Below are 24053 nucleotides of genomic sequence, written 5' to 3'. Positions count from 1 at the left end.
GGGTAGATCATGCCTGACCAATCTGGCCTTCTATGAAGAAATGTCCATTAGAGGACAAAGGAAGGGCAACTGATTTTGTCTCCTTGGAGTTGTGCAAGGCCTTTGGTATGTAAACCCTCAGCAAATTTGCAGACATTACTAAGCTGAGTGATGCAGTTGATAGAACAGAAGGAAGGGATGCCATCCAAAGGCACCTGGACAAGCTTGAGAAGTGGGCCCACAAGAACCTAATGAGGCTCAACAAGGACAAGTGCAGGATGTTTTTGTGCTTGTGTCAGGGCAGACCCAGGTATGTGTACAGACAAAGAAAGAAGAAATTGGAAGAATATAGAAGAAGAAATCCTTGAGAGCACCCTGACAAGAAGGACTTGGGAGTCCTAGTGGACAAAAAACTGGACGTGAACCAGCAGTGCGTGTTTGCACTAAGGACAACGGTATCCTGGGCTGCCTCAAAACAGGGTGATGGAGGTGATTGTCCCTCTCTTCTCTTGCCTCATGAGACCCCATCTGGAGGACTGCATCCAAGCCTGGGGAACCACAGCAAAAGAAAGACACAAAGCTGCTGGAGTGTGTCCAGAGGAGGCCATGAAGATGATCAGGTGGCTGGAGCACCTCTCTTCTGAAGAAAGGTTGAGGGAGCTGGAGAAGATAAAGCTTCAGGGAGACCTCATTGCCACCTTTCAGTATTTAAAATGAGATTATGAGTAAGATGGAGACTGACTTTTCTTATGGTTTGATAGTGATAGGACAAGGAGAAACTGTTCAGTCTAAAAGATAAAAGATTTAGGTTAGATGTTAGGAGAAAATTCTTTACTCAGAGGACAGTTAGGCACTGGAACAGGTTGTCACTCTGATTCTGTGACTAGATTTCCTAGTTTGATAACTGTTAATTTAAAAAATGCCAGAGCTGAGATGGTTTATCTTTGGGTTCATTGACTTTCTCAAAACAGAGAGCCAGAATAATTAATTTGTTACACCAGAAGCATTTGGTATCAGGTCTCAAGTGAAGATTCCTCCAGCAGTGGAGTTACAGGTATACCTACCTATCAGCTGTACCTACCTGCATATCATCTGAAAAGGCAGATGAGCAAGCCTGAGCTGACAGTGAGTGTTGGTTCAATATTAAGGCAGTGTATTGCACCCTAAAGCAACTGATTTGTGGACGCATCTTACTTTTCACCCCTGGATTTAGTTAATGCTAAGAGAATAGAGACTGCAGAATGGCTACAATCACTGCATAAGCTGCCATGGCTATGCCTTTTCCAGTAGTGTATCTAACCTTATTTGGGTTCAGCTTGTGTTGGCAGTCAAGTCTTTGGTCTGTAACGGTCTGAAAATCATACTTTTCATTATACTTTCCAGCTTACATCTGCATTATGCCTTTAAGTACTTATACAACTAGTGAAAGTGTCTAGATAAGGACTTGCACAAACTTAATTGCAAATCCAAAGTGAGGGCTAGTTTTGTGGATGGTGTCATGGTTTTATGATTTTCGGTTATTGGTACTCCACATCATAGCATCATGTAGTGAATGTACCTGGTTCTCAGAAGAGAAGGACTACTACATCCCCCATGGTACTTTGCTCCTCTGTTATATTTTTCCAGCCGGAGGGAAAAAATAAAAGCTTGCAGTATAAAAACTTGCGCATCACGAGACCTCGGCCCTTTTTTCCGCCGTCTCTCTGCACCTCGCTCTGCAGCCGTCTTATCGTCAGTAGTAGAGTAAGGCCTACCTTGATTTTTGGGACATTCTCTCTCTCTGTATTGGATTTATCAGCTTAAATTGTAATTATATTGTATTATAGTGTGTTGTTATGCATTCCGATATCTTATTTAGTAAGTTAGTTTGTTTCTCCTCAGATTGTTGCCGCTGTTCTTTGCTCTCAGGCCCATCTCCTTACCCTTTTTCCCTTTTCCCTTTTCCCGGGGCGTGGACCCGTGGATCCCCCGTCCCCTTTGTCACGGAACCGGGCCGAACGCCCGTAAACCGTTGACAGATGGATTAGACAATTATGCCAGGAGTCCTTAATTTTAAATGAAAGTTAATTGATCTTCAGTGATTCTGCCTGTTACTCTCGTGTGGTTCTATATTTATGCTTTTTTTAAACAAAACAAACATTTCTTTCTTTTCTGATGGAGTATTTCAGTTCTGCTGTCATTCATGTTGCCTGTCCATCATACTAGCCCTTCTCTGTACTTTCCTGTGTAAATCAGCTTTCTGGAATAGAGGTGACTGGAAGTTTAAGAACGTTTTCTTAATCTAGAATTTTAATGTTGTGTATAATATTGTTTTCTTACTTCAGCCTTTGAGGTCATCCATTTCCTTCTGTTCATTTTGAATGCTGTTAGGATTCTACAGCTCTTTTGCATATACTTATAAGTCCGTCATATTTTAGTAAACAATACTACTTATCTCAGTCCAGTTCTGCATGTTTTAGTACTGTCATGAAAAGGGGAGGATAGCTGATAACTGTTGGTTTCCATGTAGTTACATTTGTGCAACAACCCAAACTGTGAGATTCTTTAATATAAATTTTGGCTCTTTTTCTAACAGGATTTTTTTTAGCATTAATTCCAGAATGTTCTTCATATGCTAATATTGAATCAATTTGTTTTCCTAGCTTTCTTATTTGGAGTGACTGATCAGCTTCTTTAACTATGATTTTGTTTTCAATACTAAAGATGTATCATCTAAAGTAAGACAAAATGAAGGTGGCTTTTGGTAGTATCTGCAAAAAGTGTCATCGTTATAAGTGGAAAAATCTTGATAACTTTTTAATATAAACTTACTTTCCTTTGCAGTACCTGTTCTACCGTTAACTGGAATACTGGTTCTTCCATATCTCTCATTAAGTGGTAAAAAACACGTACAAATGTGAGGTTTTTACACTATAAAACCACAATTTCTTAAGTGGACGGTAGCGGCTTTGCATGTTTTCACTAGTACACAAATTAATATACTAACTGCACAAAAGGCAGAAATCACTATTAATTGCAGATATCTTCTAGTTATTTCCTGTAATACTATAACTTTGAGATGATTTGGTCCGCTCACACATGAAACTGTGATCTTTGTGGTGAGTGAAGGTGATGAGAGATGGAAGTAGTTTGTACTTTGTGTTGAAAGCAGCTGTTGCCCAGCTAAATAAAGAAAAAAAAAAAAGCCCAGTGGATGCAGAGTTCAATGCTAAAGTGTTTGGGGGTTCTTTTTTTTTTTTTTGCTTCTTTGAAGGGGGGGATGTTTTTCATGAAATGTGAAATTCACAGTGATGTGAGAAAATATTAAGATGACTGTGGAGAAGAAATGGCTGACTTACATGCTGCCTGGTTAGTATTGCAGAATCCTTCTGAACTAGAAAAACAACTGCTCTGATTAATAATTAGAAATACCTACCTACCCTTGTGTAACTGAAAGAAAAAAATAGCAATTTTTTGAGACTTTAAGTAATACGAAGTATTTTTAGAATAATTTTCCCAGCAATTAATACAGCATCAGATCTTTGTGTCGTTTCATCAGCCATTTCCATGGACTGATTTAAGTTTGAGAATGTTTCCCACATTTGCTCCATTCAGTGTCATGTGACTTGCATCTTGCGTCTATCACTTGCGTCTGAAAAGACGCTTTGAAGTCTTCCCTTATTTGCTGTTCATTTGAAAGTAGATTTTGTGTTTCAGCCATCTAATCATTCGTGCATGTCTTCTAAACTATTATTTTCCTTCCAGTTAAGTGCCTGTGAAATTAATGTAGGAATGTGTGCTAGAAGTCAGAAAACCTGCATCGTTTTTAATACCTTATCACCTTTTCCCTGTAATTGCGGAATACCGTGTGAACTCTTCAAGTCTGTGAGGGAAGAATGTTTTTAAACTCTTTGTTGTCTGGAGACGTACTACTGCTGTGAAGTATAAAATTACCATCACGAAACTTAATAGGATTAAAAACCCTATAGAGAAGAAATCTATTCAGTTGGCAATAAAAATCACAAGTTCTACTTTATTTCTGAAGTTTTATTTGCAATAAGTGTAAATGGTATCGTACGTTTCCTACACTTTAAGCAAAGTTCACTCTGTTTGCAACCTGTGGTGGGGAGGGGAAGGCCTTGCTGGTATTGGATGGTGAGGCTGTAGTGCAGTTCGCCCCACAGGGCACTAGGTGGTGGCACACTAGAATTCATGGGCCATTGCCACTTGCAGACATTTCAGAAGCGTGTGACTCCTTTTTGGGGTTTCTACAGGGTACATCACATCCATCCTGACACACCGTTTATATTTTCTACATTCTTTAAAAATGATGTTATTATTTACACTGTATTTCTAATTCTTTTCATTTTACCACCCCGACTCGTGTAGATAAACTCGTGAGTTACAGTTTGTCACGAACAACATTTGATTTGTGTTTAAGTGAATTAGCAGATTTCTAACTTGCAGAAGTCAAAAGGAGCTTCAGTCAAAACTTACATTGAGAGATTATTTTTTTCTGTGATAAATGTTTCAATGCATGGTTTAAATTAGTTTATTTTCTTCTGTGATCTTAAATTATTTAAGAAATTAAAAAGAGAAAAGATACATTTGGAAAACAACGTTATTACTTTGCACAAATATTTGACTGCTTGTCAGTTTTCAATTAAGTGTTTTGTAAACTTGGGAGTAGATTAAGTAGAGGGGAACAAATTTGAAACTGTCTCCCACAGCATCCCTGTAACAAAGCTTACAAAATGTGGGATAGATGAGTGGATGGTGAGGTGGGTGGAGAACTGGCTGACTGGCAGAGCTCAGAGTTGTGATCAGTGGTATCGAGTCAGATTGGAGGCCTGTAACTAGCAGCGTTCCCCAGGGGTCGGTGCTTGGTCCAGTCTTGTTCAGCATTTTCATCAGTGACCTGGATGAAGGGATAGAGGCCTCCCTCAGCAAGTCTGCTGGTGATACAAAGCTGGGAGGAATGGCTGACACGCCAGTAAGGTGTGCTGCTATTCAACAGGGCCTGGACAGACTGAAGAGTTGGGTGGAGAGGAACCTGTTAAGGCTGAACAAAAGCAAGTGTAGAATTCTGCACCTGGGAATAACCACACCCATCAGTACAGGTTAGGGGATGACCTGCTGGGGAGTTGCTCTGTGAGAAGGACCTGGGTGTTCTGGTGGACGCCAGGTTGGCCATGAGCCAGCTGTGTGCCGTGCTGGCCAAGAAAGCCAATGGTATCTGAGAGTGCGTTAAAAAGAGCATGATCAGCAAGTTGAGGGAGGTGATCCTCCCCCTCTACTCTGCCCTGGTGAGGCCATATCTGGAGTACTGTGTCCAGTTCTGGGCTCCCCAGTTCAAGAAAGACAGGGAACTTCTAGAAAGAGTCCAGTGGAGGGCGACAAAGATGATGAAGGGCCTGCGGCATCTCCTGTATGAGGAAAGGCTGAGTAACCTCGTGCTGTTCAGCCTGGGGAATGGAAGACTGAGAGGAGATCTGATCAACATTTATAAACATCTAAAATATGGGAGACAATTGGATAAGGCCAGACTCTTTTCAGTGATGTGTAGTGATAGAACAAGGAGCAGTGGCCTAAAACTGGAACGTAGGAAGTTCCACGCAAATATGCAGAACAGCTTTACAGTGAGTGTGACAGAGCACTGGAACAGGCTGCCCAGAAAGGTTGTGGTGTCTCTTCCTTTGGAGATATTGAAGACTTGCCTGGCTGCCTAGCTGTGCAACCTACACGTTTCTTTCCTTACAGGAACCTGCTTTAGTAGGGGATTTAGACTTAATCATCTCTAGAGATCCCTTCCAACTGCTGTGATTCTGTGATTAATAATTTGATTCACAAGAGTAAGCAGTTAGTGGAAAGCCAGGACCAAAATACTTGCTGGAGTTGTGATTGAAGGATTCTGCTAAGCAATGAAAGGCCTTGAATCTGGAAGAGAAGAGATGAGACTGATGGTTAGCTCCTTATAGGCAGTCTGACTAATCTTTTCTTTTAGGTTAAGAAGAAAGAGAAGTCACCACCTTAAAATATTTGGCAAATGAGCACATGCTTATGTGGCAATTGAATCATTTTTTTCAGTGTTCAGTATTTCACCTAAGGAACTTCAGCAAAGATTCTTCACCAATTTTCATACTTCTGTGATATGTATTTGGGAAGGGATGCAGACTTAAGTACTTCTTTCTCTAGAAGAAAGTGATGAGAAAAAAAAAAAACATTTTCAAGATGCAGATCCTGTTCTGTGTGCAAGTTAGGGTACATGCTGATTAACAAAATAAAATCCTGTCTTCCATTAAAATAAGCTATGTTTTCAGAAATAGTAGATTCTATAGTGCTGCAGAATAGTTGATGATAGACTTGAAATTTCAGGTATAAATAAATTTTGCTTTTAAAACTGTATGGTTAGCGTTCTTCATGTATCCAGTCTGTGATGGCAAAGCTCTCTTACATTCAGAACTTAATGCAAGATCATGACTGCAGTAAGATGTTATTAGATGAGGACATTTGCTTAAAGTCTGTTCATTTTTTAATCTAAACTAACATAGAATTAATTTAGACAAGTGTCACAAACAAATTACTTTGGCAGTAATGGTGGCTGACTTGAGCAGTTGTCTCCTCACTGCATGTTTGTGCCCTGCACCGCCCACTTTCTTAAGCTTCCTATTAAAGACATTTTTGAAGGTGAATGATGAAGTTGAATAGGGAAGACTCATTCTCCCCTGTGGTAACTGTTCCTTTTAACCAGTATTTGTTCCCATGTTCTGTAAAATACATGTTGTGTTGGATAATACTTGTGCCAACATTGATTCAGGGGAAATACAGGGTTTAGGGTAAAGGTGACTACAGAAACTGCTATAAGCACATTAAATAATCTCAGCCTGATAAAGGGCCTTTCTAATGTTTATTTTGTATATGCAGCATACAATAATTTGCATTGCTCTAAGAAGGTATATTCTGGTGTATTTAAATCAAAGTTAACATGAAAAATAACTATGGAAAATTTTCCATTGTTTATTTCCAAAATGCAAAGCAAAGAAAATTTGAAGATATTTCTACAACCCCCTCCAACTTATTAACAGAATTGGTATGGCATACTCTAGAGGAAAACAAACAAAACCAAAAAACCTAGCTATGTAATTGAACATCTGGAAAGCTACTTCATTCTGATGTGAAATAATAGTGATTGAAAACCCAATTGCTAAATGTTACTTAAAAGTAAGATTCCTTTTTAAACACCTAAAATTAAAAATCCTGGAGTGATGAATCCTGTATTTTTAAATGGTATGTGTATCATTCTATTGTCAAGTTGCTAATATTCTCACAGCTGAAAAGGTTAAAAATGTGGTGAATGTGTCGTTTAATTCAAATAGTGTTTTGGCATGGCTTGTCTTTTGATTTTTTTCACTGCACTTCACTGTAGTCTGACTGTGATTTTTTTTTCGGTGCTTCTTTGCCATTGATGCACATGTATTTGTAAGAAGGTTGTTTGTTATCTTGCAGGCCCACCTTCAACCCTCCCTCTAAGCACTCAATCCTCTAGTGGCAGCTCCACTCTTTCCAAGAAGAGACCACCTCCCCCACCCCCAGGACACAAAAGAACCCTCTCTGACCCACCAAGCCCACTACCTCATGGACCCCAGAATAAGGGCCCAGTTCCTTGGGGTGAGTTTTGAAACGCAAGACAAAAGGGCAGGGGCAAACCTTTATGATGATATATATATATATATAATCTTTGGTTTCTTTTACCTGCTGCTTGCTTTCCTGCAGCTTGATGTGATGTCAGCTTAGAGAAATCAACAGTCTGTCTCTGTCACTGTAGCTTCCAGGCTTCTGTGTCTGAGTCTCACTTGAGAAAACTGAAAATACTCCACACTTCCCTGGGACCCCGTTCAGTTTCTCTGCTGCCTCCCTCCCTCTACCCTAGCTTCCCAGGCTGCTTCACCCACATCTGCTGCATCCTCCCTGTATCTTCTTCCTCAGCCCTGCTGCTGTTATGAGCAGCTCATTGATCTGGATGGACTTCGGTTTGGGGCAGGAGCACCTCAGTGAGTCCATGCAGTTCACCCCTTTCCCAGGGCTGCTCATCTCCTTGGGCTCTGCTCCAAATTTCCCCTATCCAGTATTCACAGCTAACTGGTGGGATGTGTTGTCTTCATGTTTTCAGGTTGTGTGATGGTATCTGTGCACGTGCAAAGACTGATAGGTTTGCATCCTTCTATCAGCAGAAGTTATAAAGAAACGGTTCTTTATTTTTTTTTAACAGGATACCTTTCTGACAGAAGCTTTGTGGGAAATATTTTCTGTTTTACTCAAATCCTTCCTTTTTGCAACAGTCACTTCTCTATGCATGCAACTTCTCCCTGTAGCTGTAAATCTTGGGCCCATGTAACATTCTGTAATTCTAATCTTGTTGGCAGAATTTTCATAAATTCATAAACTGGAGTCTAATAGTTACATAAAGGGGTCATCCATATGCTAGTCATGTCTTAAGATTATTTTCTTTGTGTTCTAAGGTAAATACAAAATAGACATCAAGCCTAAAGGCACATTTTCCCCCAGCAAATTGAGTAAAATATTAAATCATGTAGTGCACATGTGGAGAATATGTGATTGGATACAGGACTTCTTCTGAAGAGAAGTAAAGAGTTGAATGCAAAGCCTTTTTCTCAAATTGAGATACTGGCAGTATTTTCAATTACCTACTCTTTCAGATCCGTGGGGAAAAAAATGTTTCCTACAGTTCTGTACTGCTTCAGAGGTAGTAAAAACATTAGAAGAGTTTGAATTTCAAAGATATTTTTGTTTTTTCTAATTTTTAAGTCCAAATCAACACCTAAAATACTTATAGATATTATATGATGTGACTCTAGCAGAATGAAAGGTGTGGTGGAACCTGGTGATAAGGTGGTCGCAACTGTTCTTTAAAAATTCTTCATAACAGTTGAAAGAAAAAGAAAATACAGGAAGGTGCAAGTGGAGAGCCTAACCTGTGCTGAGCTTTCAAGCAGAACAATCTTTTAGCTTATGCATAAGCAAATTAAGTTACTATTTACGTATGCTTCAGAAATGTCTTTTAGATTATTTTGGATTTCCATGGCAACCATGAGATTTTCCTTTCACCCACAGCACCTACATGGGAAAGGTTTATTGTTTGTTTTAGTCTTAATTTTATTTTTGTACTTCTCCTTTTCTTATACAAAAATATTTTTAGGAAGACTCAGTATTAGCCTTCTCTGGTGTTTCGTTTAGATTTCCAACACAAAGAATCGTATCTAGCAAGATATTCTTTTGCATAGGAAGCATTTTGCATTCTTGGATCATTAAGTGTCACTTCAGTCAGTTTTATCTCTGAGGTGGATGTAATGTTTGTGAATTTGATTCTAAGACTGTTTAGATGAGTTATCACAGGGGTGGGATGAGGGAGTGATGAAGGCACTAAAGGAGGAGTTAACTGATGATTAGTGAAAGCTTTCTGTTGGTGGTGGGTTGTCCATTGGACTAGATGATCCTAGGGATCTTTTTCAAACTTCTGTGAGGAGTTCAGAAACACTTGGCTTTGGATTTTGATACTTTTTTATAAAGTTGAATATACTTAAGATCTTGTCTTTACCAGGAGTTAATGTTCATGGTAACATGGTAGCAAGGCTTGAAGAACAGCCTTTGCTGATTTAATGACTGCACAATAAAATACCAATCCTTAGAAACTTGAATTTGACTTTATTCACAAAAATAACAATTTACAAAAATACTTATGTTTTGTTATAAGGTGAATCTACCATAAATATATTCAGATATTGGCCTGCAGTATCTCCTATTCAGGGAAAACTGAAACACCATATGCAAAACAAGTGCCCTACAGCATAAACTCAGTAATGTAACTCAGCCTTCCCTTGCCAGCAGATGGGAGCTACCAGTGAATTCTGAAACATGCTATATGAAAGGTCAGGCTGGATTGTTACGGTCCCTGTGGCTTTTTCAGTTACAAAATTGTTAGTTAAGAATGATCTTTAAAATCTTCAGATACGTCGTATAAGGCACACTTGAAAGACGGTGGACTTAGCACTCTCTGCTGATTCTATTTCAGTTACCCTAATATTCAGTTACCCTAATGTTCATTTTTTGATTGTGTTTTTTCATCTCAGGTAATGATTTGGGCCCACCTTCAACTAAGGCTGCAAACAAGTTTGAGGGGATGTCTCAGCAGTCAAGGTAAAAGTCTGTGTATATGAAAGTAAGGTGAAAACTTACTTAGATAAAACTAATTTGTGAATTAGAAAAAATTGCCTTTCATATGAAGTAAAATCCTAGCTATGTTTCTTCATTAGCTTTCTGCATGCATTACTGCCATACAAATACTTTGGCTTCACTGATCCACCTACGCTTCATTCATAGCTGTCCATGCACAATTTGTTCTTTGAACGGGATGGACAAAACGATTTGTACCACAGTCTGCCTGTGGCTCCTACAGAAGTGAGGTCCAAGCTAGGGAATGCTGCCTCATGCTGCCGTTCAGCAAGGCAGAACTTTTATTTTCATGCCTCCTGGCGTTTCATTTTATCTCTTTAATGTAAGGTCTGTAACTGCAGAAAAACAAAACATTTCCATGTCAATTTTGGCATAGGTACCCATAGAAGCTAGTTCTGTAGCAAAGAGGAGTCATCTCAATCTTCCAGCTAAACTGCCTTTCCTTCTGCCAGGCAGTCCCAAAGTCCTTAGGTTCAAAGCATGGTAATGGTGATAAATGTGCCTCAAGCAGCATAGTGCTGTACCTGTCTGACCATGAGCATGTGAGATCAGGGCATAAGTGGGGATGGATACGTGTCATCATGCAAGTCACAGATGTGTGGATAGAGCTTCTGGACGTCCTCAGTCCGTGCTTTGCCTTGTCTGGACAGGCTGTGGATGTGTTCCTGGCAGCACAGCTGACTTGCCACATCTGAATCCATCCAGGTGTCATTTGGTATTGAAAGAAAAAAGTGGTGATGTTCTGGTGCCACAAAGAGCTGCTGCCATACTTGACATTTATAAGAGGAGGGTAAATGTGCAAATCTGATGCTTGATGGTATTAGTGAAAAGCCTGAGTAATTATATATTGAAGATTGAGTTGGGCTGTTCTTCCAGTTTTATGTCATGTATTTAACTTCTAAAAAAAACGGAGATGATGCTTCAGTGTTTCATCGTGCTCATTTTGAAAAGTTAGCTTCAGAGAAAAATAGTACTGGAATCAGGGCTGCTGATACAGCAGAACACTCTCTCCTTTGAACATATTCTGACAAGCTCATCACTTTTTTCCATATTTTTTTGAGTAATTTTTCAGAAATAATACTGTTCTTTTACTCACCGAGTTTTCATGCCCTGGTTCTCTCTGTTTGTAACTTTTTTTTTGGAAGACAGTTGGAATGAACCTAAATATCTCCCCAGGAAGCAGAGCTAGTAATCACCTTGTTATCACCTGTGCTTAAAGAGCCTCCCAAGGTGAAGAATGGGAGTTCCCTTAGCAAAACATCCAGAAGGCTGGAGTCCAAAGGCACAAATCTCATCAGAATTGTAATTCAGGAAAGCAGAACAACCTGCCATCATTTTCTCTTTTATGTGGCATGGTTTAGATGGTGCCAGCCAGCTGATAGTTATGAATTAGAGTTAAGGAAGCAAGTATCTTACGAGAAGGCTTGTTTGAGGAAACAGATGTCGCTCTTGTGTCTGGATCAGGGGTGAAACATTTTCAACAAATAGCTTATTTTCTTAAAGATCACTTCTTCCTTGCTTTATAGTGAAATTTTAAAATAAGTAGAACTCCTGAGGAGCCTCTTTCTCATTGAGCACAGAAAGTAAAATGAATTGCAACCGTGTATGTGTGCTTGTAACTAATATTTTCAAAGCCTCTTAGATTAAGCTTTAGATAGTGTAGTGTGGGTCTGAAGGAGAGCTACCTGTGTCGTGGATTGACCAATCTGCTGGCAACAAATTATGGGAGTATTATTCAGAGTCTAATGCATTAAAATGCACTTTTCAGAGATATGCAAATTAACCAAATTAAAATTGGATTTTTATCAGAAGATTCTGAGCTGTTTTTCAAGATGTGGTCATCTTAAGAACATCATCTTTGTCTTTCTTACTCTATAGTGCAAGAATGGTTCTAAAAACTATGAGGTATACGAACAGATTTCGGTGTATTTTTTTTCCCCACAGCCTTTTTCTATAAAAATGACTTTTTGTTGTTGTTGGAGGGAATTTGATGTTTTTTGTTCAAAATTATAAAAAATGTTACCCTCAGAAGCCATATTTGCATTGAGCCTGCCTGGTGTTAATTCTTAAAAGAAAAAAAAAAGTAGTCCACAGTGCAGTGGAAAGCATAGGTAGGAAGCTTTGGCAATGCACAGTTGTCTAAAACTGTGATGTTGTAATGAAAATACTCCTAACTGTCTTACTTGTGTTGCTGCTTACAGTCATAAATAGCTCACCCGGCTGTAACACAGCTTAACAGAGTGAAGCACGTTGCTTGCCCACGGCTATCCCCGTTTCCCTTGGAGCAGCAGAAACACTGCCTCCTGATGCAGTTGTAGTCTGTGTGTTGTTATATGCACGCAAGGCAAAGACTCAGTGCTGGACAACTTCAAACCCTTGGTATAAGAGCCAGAGGATGTTTTGAATGATTCAGTATAGTTATTTTAATATTTAAAGAGCAAGATTTCTTTCAAGTTCAGGATCTGCCCACTGAGCTGGTCTTTCAGCTTCATCCATTTGCAGAGTTCATTTTTGCACACAGCTCAGTTCGCAGAATAAATCTGCTGTGTAGCATTGGAGCTGTTGCGGGGTTCGTATGTCTCTTTCTGTTTGAAAAAACTGTCCTTTCTTAATAGTGCTTTGAGTTCTGGGCTTGATGCACAGACAAGATGCCAAGTTGGTTACATGAAAGAAACAAATGTGGATTTTTCTAAATTGTGGATGTGTAGAGAAAAACATGGGAAAGAAAAAGTACACCTTGTAACGATTGTAAGCACTAATAATTCGTATCTGTTGATTTAGCACTGGGACTGCAAAGACTGCACTTGGCCCTAGAGTTCTTCCCAAACTACCTCAGAAAGGTAAGTGATTTTTTGTGGGTGTTCTCATAATTCTCTTTCTTAAGTGTACATGAGAATAAATACTTTGTTTTCAACAAGTTTCATTTTTATATTACCAGAATGAGATTTAGCAAAACTGAAAGAACTTTGGAAATCAGGAGACTTTTTTTATTAAACTAAAAAGTAGTTAGACCTATAAAATGTAATGAAGGGGAAAAAAAAGAAAGTATTAGAAGTTGGAAGAGAACTGATGAGGCCATCTGGTCCAATCCCCCCCCTCAGAGCAGGGCTAACTTCTCAACATGGGTGCAGGTTGCTCAGTGCTGTTTGCAGTCATGTTTTGAAAGTCTTGGTGGATGATCTCTCTGGGCTCCTGTTTCCATCTTTGACCAATCTCATTGGTAATTTTTTTCTTCTTGATAACCATATGTCCAGTTTTGTAATATCTCAAAAGTGTGCCCATTGCCATGTTCAGGAAACAGGCTTGTACTTCTAACAGTACTTGGTTCCTTTCACGTAGTTAAACGCTCACTTAAATGTATCAGTGACAAACTTGCTGAGACCATCATCCCTCCTCAGTGGTCTTTTATTTTTAGAAATGGTTTTAGCCTCTCTAAATAAAACCTGCCTTAAGAGTTCAAAGTCTTTTTGCGTTTCATCATCAGTAGACTGAAAAATAGTAAGCAGACCTGTATCCACATACATGTTCACTTCCTTTCCTCCTCAAGATTTTACAGATACCAATCTTGAGACTTGATTTTTTTTATATGAAGTTCAACTGTGTGTATGTATGAGTAACTGGCATTAATGAGAATTTTCATTAGTCACATCAGTGAGCTGATAGGCTTTTTTGCAAAATGCATCTTTTCTTACGTTCACTATGTTTGTTAGGTCTAAAAAGCAATCACATTATTTCACCCTAGGCAGTTAATCTCTGAATTGATGTGTCTCAGTTCTTTAATGTTTAATGGCGGTTGTGAATAAACTTTGTTCTTTTCATTTTAGTGGCACTAAGAAAAATAGAAACCAGTCATCATCTTTCAATAGATAAATCCAATCAGCACACGGAAATGTTTAAGCCCTCACTGTCCATCGATATACCACAGAAACCACAGCCTGGAGATTTGCCCCCAAAGCCTCTGCCTCTGGAACTAACTCAGAAGCCTCAAGTAGGAGATTTACCCCCAAAGCCTGGAGAACTACCCCCGAAACCTCAGCTAGGAGACTTGCCACCAAAACCGCAACTTGGAGACTTACCTCCAAAGCCGCAACTAAAGGACCTTCCTCCGAAACCTCAGCTGGGAGAGCTGCTGGCTAAAACACAAGGTGGAGAAGCATCACCAAAGCCTCAGCCCTCAGAGGCAAATCAGAAATCTCACTCCTTAGATCTTTCTCCAAACATACAATCTAGAGACACCGTCCAAAAGCAAGCATCTGAAGAGTCTAATGACGTAACGCATACCCTGCCAGAAACCCCTGTGCCGCTTCCCAGGAAAATAAATATGGTAGGTATTATTCCAGCTACTTGAACGTTTCCATGCAAGGCTTTGAAGTTACTCTAGAGCAGTGTGCAAAAAAGAAAGCCCTGGAGCTGTGCACACAAAGCAGGTAGTGTTATGGGCTAGGATGGGGAATTTTATGCTCTTTTTTGCTTCAGCAAATACTTGGTGTTTGCAAGGCCTCTTGCATGCCGACACAAGTACGTAACGTAAAATGATAGTCTTGGGAGCATGATGGTGTATTTCGATCTACTCAGGTATTTGGCCTTTTTTGTGTGTGCCAGTCATACTTCTGAATTAATAGGTGTTTTCCTCTTCTGTCTTTGCTGCTTGATAGATTACTAGAATATTTGTCTGTTTTTTAAGTGTTAGGAAGGGGTGTTAGCACATGCTAACCTCCTGGTCAGTCACTAAAAGCGTAGATTGTAGGTCAACTGTGACAAATGGGTGAATGTTCCTGTCTTCAATGTTTAATGTTGGTGTATTTAAGTATAACAAAGGTTCAGATGTATTGCTCAGTTGCCAAAATTGACGCTGCTGGTGTGTAGTAACAGCTGGGACTATAACTAAATTCCAAGTCTACTTGTTCAATCCCCAGATCATCTAGCTATTTATCTTGCAAGCCAGTGCAGTTTCCATCCAATAGAGGTTTCTTCATGCATATGTATATTGAAATCATTTTATGAAACTCCAGAGTGCTCTCAGGATTTTTCATCATTAAGAATACATCAAAAAGGAGATGTTTTTGCTTGTCAAATTGGCTATGCAAAGCAGTTATGTGAAAGGAAATGCGACTTCCGTTCTGGTAGTGAAAGCAGAGGGCGAGTTTCTCCTTTTTTGTGCTTGTCTGAGAAAGAACACTCTGCAGAGCCTTCATTCTGCTTGACTTGTGTGATTGACTCCTCTGTATGTTCCTGCTGGAAGAGAAAATGAGAGTTGTTGCTTGAATTTCCTGATTGTTGTATAGATTAGGTGAAAGAAGTTACGAAGATCAAAAGGCGTCTGCAACTACAATTTTTTATGTACTTAAATATACGGAAGCAAATGACACTGGGCATTCTCAGCCATTGTTCCCTTCTAATACAGTGAAAGAGAGCAAGCAGTGCGTTTGATTTTTTTGATATTGTGTTTAAACTTTTCTCCTATTTTGTGCAAAAAAATCACGAGTAAAAATTCAGCGTTCTCCAAACTGAGCCATTTTTGTATATGCAGTAAATTAAATCATTTCACTGTTTGGAAGTGATCTAATTAATGATACATCCGTGATAATTATTTTTGCAATTTTTTACACATTATTGTGTGCATGCGCGCTCACTGCAGTCTTCTCAAGCAGCAGCGTGCAGGTGCTCACCTTAAAGGTGTTGTGTTTGTGCCTTCAGGCTGTCACTGTGTCCTCTCAGCACAAGCTGATGGATGCTGCATCATGGCGCATTAAGTCCTGTGACAGCAGCCAGCACTGCCTGTGGTACTGCAGTCTTGATTTTGACTAGCCACTGAGGGGAAAAAAAAAAGCAAAAATTGGCAGAAATTCCTGCGTTGCAATTTGTAGAAAATCAATTGTTCAAAATTATTAGGTATAAATACAAATATTGGTGGTATATAAGGAATGGAAAGGATATTTTTGAAGATCTGAATCAAAATCTTATTCTGAGATCTTGCGAAATATCACTGAACACCTGAGGGTTTTATGTGTGTGTATGCCTTTCATAAAGGAGACAAAATGCTTCTTTTTAAACAATGAGCATAAATAGGAAGGCGGAGGGGTTATTTAATGACCACAGTAGCTGATTATTGTTTGGTCTTGAAGAAAAAAATATACTGTTGAATAGGTACTAATATTTAGATGCGGAATTGTGAGGGGTTTTTTGTTGTTGTTTTTGTGTGTGTGTGTATAGTTCCAAATGACGTGTTCTGGATTTGCTTTCATTTTACTTTTTACACACCAGTGCCCCAGCTTCTATTCTGGTAGACGTGTGCTTCCTTCAGCCCCATCCTTCTGTAAACCTTCCCAAGGTTAATAGAACCCCAGGCTCGAGTTCTCCTTTCTCACAGGTGAAAGGAACAGAATGTTAAACCTTCATCTGTGATGCTAACAAGAACCAGGAGCAACTGCAGGCATTTTTTGTGTGTTCTTACAAGCTGAGTTGCCTACAGACCTGTAAGGTTGGAGGAATGTAACTTTCTTTGCTCTCCTGACTGAAGGGAAATTTCTATCAGGCAGAAGTTGGTTCCCTTCATTGCTGGAGCATCAGTTGGAAGTTCTCTTAGTTTGCAAAGCTTCTCTGGACTTGAAAGCAGGGACTGGTTCCAAACATCCATATTAATATTGCATTCCAGTCCCTTGTGATAGTTGAGATTTTTGTTCAAATTATCTGAATTTGTTTTAAAAAAGAAAAAAAAAGAAGAAAGCATTCTTTGAAGTAACTTCTTGCTGCTGTAAATCCTTGCTGGAAAAAAAAAGACAGAAAAAGTCCTTTGATCTCATACAAATTTCACCTAAGGTATTTCTGTTCATTTGTCTCAATAATCCATTTTTCCAATCTTATGTTGTGTTAACTGCATCGCCCCTTACATACATAATTGTTATTTTTCTATAACTTGACTTTAATGTGAGTGCTACTTGCTGCGTGCCTGTTCTGCTGCTGAGCTGTGGGCATTTCTTTGCATGAACATGGAGGTGTTTCAGATGGGAAGGTAACAGCAAAGAGAAGACTCCCTAGGAAATTTCCTCTGTCAAGTTACTTCTGGCACAAATCCCTCTAAACCTGCTGACTTTTCCTTCATACCTTTCTGCTTCTCATCTCCTTCTGCTCTTGTTGGTGTTCTTGTTATCTGACTGCCTCTGTTCAAAGAGGAGCTGTAGTTTTTGAAGAAGCATAGAATATAAAAATACAGGAATATGAAGAGGCAGTGTATTTCTGTGAATATAAAGTAGCAGCATATTTCTGTTAGCGTTGCTTACTTACTCTATTTGGAAATAATTTAAAGCATTTTTCCTGCCATGAGAAACACATGTCTGGGGAGGAGTCCATGGCTCAGGCTTTTTTATGTGAATTACCAGTATGCAGCAAAATATGACCTAGAAAACACTTGGATGCAGAACAGCAGAGTTGTGAGAATATGTACTCTGTATTGTCACCACAAAATAGCACTGCCATCTGAAGTTAAGAATTATTGAGTAAGAAATTGCTAATGCTCTGGATTGAAAGTCATTCAAAAAATTTCCTGATGCATTCCTATAAGCACATCTGAAATCGAAGAACACTGTTTTCCTGCTAGACTCCAAAACTGCAAGAAGCACTGGGATTTAAATGTGCATTTTCCTCAGCCTTTCCCTCTTTTAATGCACAAAGGAGATTGGATTTCAGTTTGTTCACGTGGTGGCATTCGTAGAATCATAGAATGGCCTGGGTTGAAAAGGACCTCAAAGATCATTGAGTCTCAACCCCCCTGCTAAGTGCAGGGTCACCAACCACTAGACCAGGCTGCCCAGAGCCACATCCAGCCTGGCCTTGAATGCCTGCAGGGACAGGGCATCCACAACCTCCCTGGGCAACCTGTTCCAGTGCGTCACCACCCTTTGAGTGAGAAGGTGTGTTGTTCTTGGGCTTTTTGTTGAGGTTTGTTGTTTGTTGGGTTGGTTTTTTTGGTTTAATCATGTATGATAGGAGAAAAGGTGGTGGGTTGGAATGTGAAGACATTATTTAAGCTCTGATGGAGGAAGTATAAGAAGCTCAAGCAGCGTGCTTAGCGTTAAAGTTTCTTGTGAGTTCTGAATCTTTAAAAAAAAAAAAAAAAGACTTGTGTAGATCTTTTCTTCCTTTCTCTCTTGTTTTTTTAATCCTTGCAGTAGAATTTTTTTTTTATTTTATGCCTTGATTGTAGAGAAGGAAATTGGGTCTTCACCTTTTTGTAAAATAGAACTAAAAGGCAGAATTCATACAATATGTTTCCTGTCTCCCTCGTGTTTTCCATCTAAAACTTTGCTGTATTTTTAGGGAAAGAACAAGGTTAGGCGAGTGAAGACAATTTATGACTGCCAAGCAGATAATGATGATGAGCTCACCTTTGTTGAAGGAGAAGTAATTATTGTAACTGGGGAAGAGGACCAAGAGTGGTGGGTACGTATCTTTTTCTCTTATAGTTCCACATCACTACTTTATGACTTTTAAAAGAAAGCCTCTTTTATCCAATTTTTTTTGTGTTTTTTTGTTATTGCTTGTTTATTTGGAGGAGGGGAGGGGGGAGAGTTTGTATGAACTAATACCCAGGATTTAAATTCGTATTAGAGGAGACACCCTTTTTAGGGTCTTTTCTTCTGAGGAGTCCACTAGCCCCATCCTGGCTAGGTTTGGCTTCATCACTGGCTCCTAGTAACACATCTGTATTTACACACTCAGACACTAATGCACCCTAGCCTCCCATCAAATAAAGAGATGGTGTCATGTCATCACTCCATTTAGCATGCTTACACTTACCATGAAAAATGAGTTGTGTAATTATCTCCACTACTGCAGAAACATTAAGTTTTAACTGTAGAGGCTGCTGGGAGCCTGAAAAACTTTGTAATTAGTGCTGTAAGCTGCTGATTTTCTTCCCTAAATGAGAGGTAGTTAATCAACGCTTTCTTCTCTCCTGTGGCATAGTTTTGTATCGTAACCAGCCCTTCTCTAGACTGCGTATTTTTGGTTCTTTTAGTGCTAACCTCAGGCTATTTCAGCCCTGCTTGGAGGCTCCAGCCCTCCCTTGACAGACTGCTTGCTGCCTCCTACCTCATACTTCCCTACCTAAGAGCTATTACTGGGGAAAAATAGTCAGATTTAATCCAGGTTTGATTAAAACAAATTCTTATTGCAGCACAGCCTATCATTTCCTAATCTAAGTGCAATGCAACCCTAGCTGCCGTGGTCCTAGCTACGCAGTTTCCTTCCATTCTTCAGCGGGACGTTTAAGTGCGGAAAAGTTTTGGCTGAAAAGATGCTATCAGAAGAGCAGTGTGCAGTGAAAAGCTGCTGTATTAGCAGCATCATCCAATCCTTGATTATACCTTCATTAGTTGCTGAACCTGTTTGTGAAGTACCCAGGGATTTTAAAAAGCCACGTGCCTGACAAATTCCATGAAGTGCTCCAGTTTGAGCATTTCTGTGAAGGGAAATGAGGGCCGTTGACTCATTTGCTTCAAAAATTTGGCTCTACAAGAGGAAATGGCCAGCCCTGCACGCTTCCCCTTCCCATTTTGTTCGCTCATGGCAGAGGAAGGAGGTACGTTATTCTGAAAGTAATGAGCAGCACTGTAGCAGGACGAGAGTGTGGACAACCAAGAGTACTAGTCCAGTGCTGTCAGTTGGACAGTTGTTGATAATAAGGCTTTTTAATAATGAAAAGTTCAGATAGGAACTGCCATTTTTGTTAGAGATTGCTTGGATATTTCCTTATAAATGATTACTATGCAAAGTGCTTAAGAAATAGTATATGGAGGGTGCTTAATCAAATAATGCTGTTATTTGTTAAAAACACTGGTATGCACATAAACCATTAGAAGTCATAGTAACTGATTGAGGAAGATAGTTGGGCCTCTATCACTGCAAGTGAAATTTTCCTAGGATTTCACCTATCCAGGCATGCAGTTGATCAAAAGTAACTTCACTACTGTGAGCAGACACGTGAGATGTTTAGGACTTAGGCAGTTAACTAAGATGAATGGTTTTGAGAGATATGTGACTTGTTACTGCAAGTCAGTCCATCGGTGAAAGAAAGTCAGGTTTCTGTTTGGGGAGATTCTTGAAATTCAATGGTGTGTATTGCCTCTGTAGGTTTCTAAATTCAGCGGTAGCTGTTTCATTCTCTTTAGATGCAGTTGCTTTGTCTTATTTATAAGCTTGTATGGTTTTATTTTGTTCCTTTACACTAATTCAAGTGTTAACCATGGATGGCTTAAACCGTCAAGGAACTTGCAGAGTCCCCACAGCATCTATGCAGTTCTGCTGGTTTTGAATAGAGTTGATGCTATCTGTGAATGTTGTATGTGCGTATGGACATTTATTTGTCTGTTTCTCCTGTGTTGCAGATTGGACACATTGAAGGACAGCCAGAGAGGAAAGGGGTCTTCCCAGTGTCCTTTGTGCACATTCTGTCAGACTAGTAAAAACGAATAAAAAAACCCCGAACTTGAGCATTGCACATTCTTCCTGCAAGACGGGCTTTTTAGCAAAAGCGAACGCTGCTGCCTCCCTGTAATCCTGTGCACAATTGTATATATAGCTGCTGTTACAAATTAAGAATTCATTTAAGTTTCACCTCATGAGGTTGAGTTATATGTATTGTAAATATACTGTGTTATTCTGCCTTTGCCAGTATTATGGTAGCCTTGGAACCTGGCACGCCTTATTGGGTTTGTTGAAGCCATCCTCGGCATCTAGCACTTACATCTCTGTCTATGCTGTTAAAAATACGTATGAACTGCCAGCTTTCCAAACATAGGTGGTCTCCATCAACCGTGTAACTGTACAGAAATGACTGTTCCTAATAACTCGGTATTCTCAATATACACTTAGCAGAAAGTTAGAATGAGTGAATGGTTTTGGACAATTTATAAATCAGTCTGCAGTTTATAAGTGTATGCAGTTTACAGCTATGAAACCCACTTCGTTATTTATTTAATATAGTGCTCAGTTAAGTGTAATTATGAAGACAAATATTCACTGACTTTACAGATAACAGTAATGTTTTATGGTGTGCATACGGCATTTCATGTTTATATTATGTGGACCTATGCCAAACTGTGATTGCAGTTCCCCTGTGATATTACCTCACTATGAAAAGTTACAAAATTATTTCATTCAAAAACTTATTTTTAATGAAAATTAGTCATATTGTACTTTAGTAGGTATATGTGAAATTCGCTGGTTTCTTTCACGGAATTCTTAGTAACCGAGGACTTATATAAAACGTTGGCTGTTGACATTATGCATGCATTTAGATGCTTACTTGAAACCTGCCTTTGTACAAAAGTAGTACTGTAGTCATATAGCTACATTTGAAGAAAAAACATTTAAACTTAATTGTTATTCAGATTAATGTGAGCTTGCAACCGTATTTGTTTATAGCTGAATTGGCTCTTTGACAATGATTTGTGGGTTCTTTTTCCTCTGTCTTCAACCTCGCTAAAAGTTAGTTATCTGAATAAAATTTCTTAAGTGGTGGTATAAGGATAAATTTAAATTATTTTCAATTGCTTTGAAAAGTGGAAGTTAATATGACCTTTCATGCATTTGATCAGGCCATTAGTGATGTAACTCAGATTACAACAAGATTACATTACAATCGAGTTGTTTTTAGGAGAGTTCACCAAACGGTGGCTGCAGTAGTCTCAATTGAAAGCACCAGCTAGCAAACATTAATATTATTATTATTAGAAAGCTAATTTGTAGGAAAATCATTAAAGGCTGCATTTGACCTGAGGTTTCTTGAAAGTCGGTATAAAGTTGCATTGCCAGAAAACACTTCAATGTATTACCAAAAATTTTTCATTTCCTATGTTACTTTTGACATTATTTTTTTTAACTTCGATGCATAATGCAACTGTGTGTTTTTCCCATGGTTTGTCTGTAGCAAGTTCCATAACTTTCATACGTAGCTTTGCATTACTTGCATTCAATGTTATGTTGGCTTCGGCACCTGGCCCTGTTATTTCAAAGCAGATTGTCTTGGCTGCATGGAAAGATTTTCATTTCATAACAGCACATTTCAGGCTTTCTGAGAGCTTTCATTTTTAATTCAGTTTTACTAGACTGTAGTCAGTGAATATTTAATTCTGTTTGTGGTTAATATGGAAACAAAGAACAGTCCAAACCCCAAATGGAAAAAAAAAATGGAAACAAATACATCAACTGTTAATGGTTTTATCATTCACGGCAAAAGCTTATTAAAAACAGAAATAAAAAAATTGCACAAGGAGCGAGCGAGCCTGCTGGCATCTAATCTTCAGTATTACCAGTTCCAGTATTTCAGACTTTACTCTGTTTTCTATGGAAAGGAAATCAGGATTAGCGTTTATTTAGCATTCCATTTTAACCATTAATACAATGTTTTAAGTTGCATTAAAGAACAAAACCTATTCACTTTTGTGGTCAATTGTATTTTTAAATGATCTTGAAATAAACTGATAAAAGCAAACCATATAGAGAAAATCTAGGCATGTAAAATTATGTAGAATCAAATGTCTATTCTTTTCTACGCTCTTTAAAATAGTATACATATGCATTTTATAAAATTAAATGCGTTCCATCGGGAACAATAGTTCTGTTTATTCTGGCTTATTGTGGGTCATAAGAAATCTGAAAATGTATGATATTGCTTGAGTTTAAGTACAGTATTATATTTGAACTCAATGAGCCACTGTCTGCAATTTTGTACATGACATAGTATTTGGAAAGTCTAAATCTTTATGGAAAATTAGCTGATAAGGGGCTGGGGGGTGGGCAGGGGAAGGTGCCCCCCGAGGGGGAAGTATGCTCTGCAGATGATGTCTTATTTACTGTTGAACAACAGTTGCTATTTATTTTTTTATTACATAGTACATCAACATGTACAGAAATCAGATCTGGTTGTGCCACTAGTTAAAATCTTGACTTCTCATTGAATGTTAAGGTAAAACATCAGTACACATGTCTATTCACATGTATTTAATGTGACAGTTTTTCGAGTACTGTATGTGTTAATTTCTACTTTTTTAATATTTAAAATTGCTTTTAAATAAATGTATTCAGTTGATCCCAGATATCTGAACAAGGCCCTTTTGTCAACTGGAATACCGCCCAGGGAGGAAGTCTGGATTCCAAGCAGGTAGAACTTCAACACTTGACATGTTTTCTCTTGAATATAAAGCACCCTTATATAATGCAATTAAATGTGTTTAACAGTTGGTAAATATGGATGCAGTCGCCTTTATCTGAAAAACTTTACATACTGAAGTGAGCATCAAAACACTTACTTTGCCCATGGGTTTCCACGTGCTTTCTCTGTGGCTTCAGTAGGCGCTGTGTGGAGCCCGGTGCACTAGAGCTGGCCCTTCAGGTTAGAAAGAGCGGCCCAGCTTGGCTGTTGGCTGTGCTGCCTTCCAACTTCATGAGCAGGATTCCCAAACCCACCTGCAGCCCTCAAATGGACTCAAGCAGTACTAACCTCTCCTGCACGGAGGTGACCTTCTTGCTTTGCGTTTTAGTTCTGATCCAGCATGTGGAGTTTCTGACGCAGTTCTTGAAGGTTTCTCAGTTAACACCCAGCTGCTCCAACAAGTCACTTGAAATTACTTTCTCGTCTTTTAGCCAGAGGAAAAGTTGGTGTGTAGAGTTATCAGATCTGGTTTGTATCAAAAGTAGCAACTGCAACAGCACAGGGCTCAGGAGACTGCTGTGGTAAGATAGATTCTTGCGCTCTGTACATAGCCTTGATTCTTCATAGAATATTCTGCTCAGTTAGTTTTGTGCTTCTTGATTTATAAAGGTTAAATGTTTTGGAGAAGGGG

General features: G+C 39.0%; 1 protein-coding gene across 4 annotated transcripts in view; it reads left to right on the top strand.

The window, feature by feature from the left end:
- Nucleotides 1-23456, top strand: part of ASAP1 (ArfGAP with SH3 domain, ankyrin repeat and PH domain 1) — a 141443-nt gene extending 117987 nt beyond the window's left edge. For 3 of the 4 annotated variants that reach the window (XM_021386533.1, XM_021386534.1, XM_021386535.1), the window contains 6 exons: nucleotides 7465-7626; nucleotides 10107-10173; nucleotides 12991-13049; nucleotides 14034-14533; nucleotides 18526-18648; nucleotides 20595-23306. In XM_021386533.1, the coding sequence (XP_021242208.1) occupies nucleotides 7465-7626; nucleotides 10107-10173; nucleotides 12991-13049; nucleotides 14034-14533; nucleotides 18526-18648; nucleotides 20595-20669 (986 nt within the window). In that variant the 3' untranslated portion in view covers nucleotides 20670-23306. Of the gene's footprint in view, nucleotides 1-7464; nucleotides 7627-10106; nucleotides 10174-12990; nucleotides 13050-14033; nucleotides 14534-18525; nucleotides 18649-20594 lie in introns of all 4 variants that reach the window. The other variant, XM_021386536.1, reaches the window with a different exon arrangement.

Source organism: Numida meleagris, chromosome 2 (assembly GCF_002078875.1).
Source record: "Numida meleagris isolate 19003 breed g44 Domestic line chromosome 2, NumMel1.0, whole genome shotgun sequence".
In the NCBI taxonomy this organism is placed as follows: Eukaryota; Metazoa; Chordata; class Aves; order Galliformes; family Numididae; genus Numida; species Numida meleagris.
The sequence above is the reverse complement of the archived record's forward strand: the minus strand, read 5'-3'. Positions and strand labels throughout refer to the sequence as shown.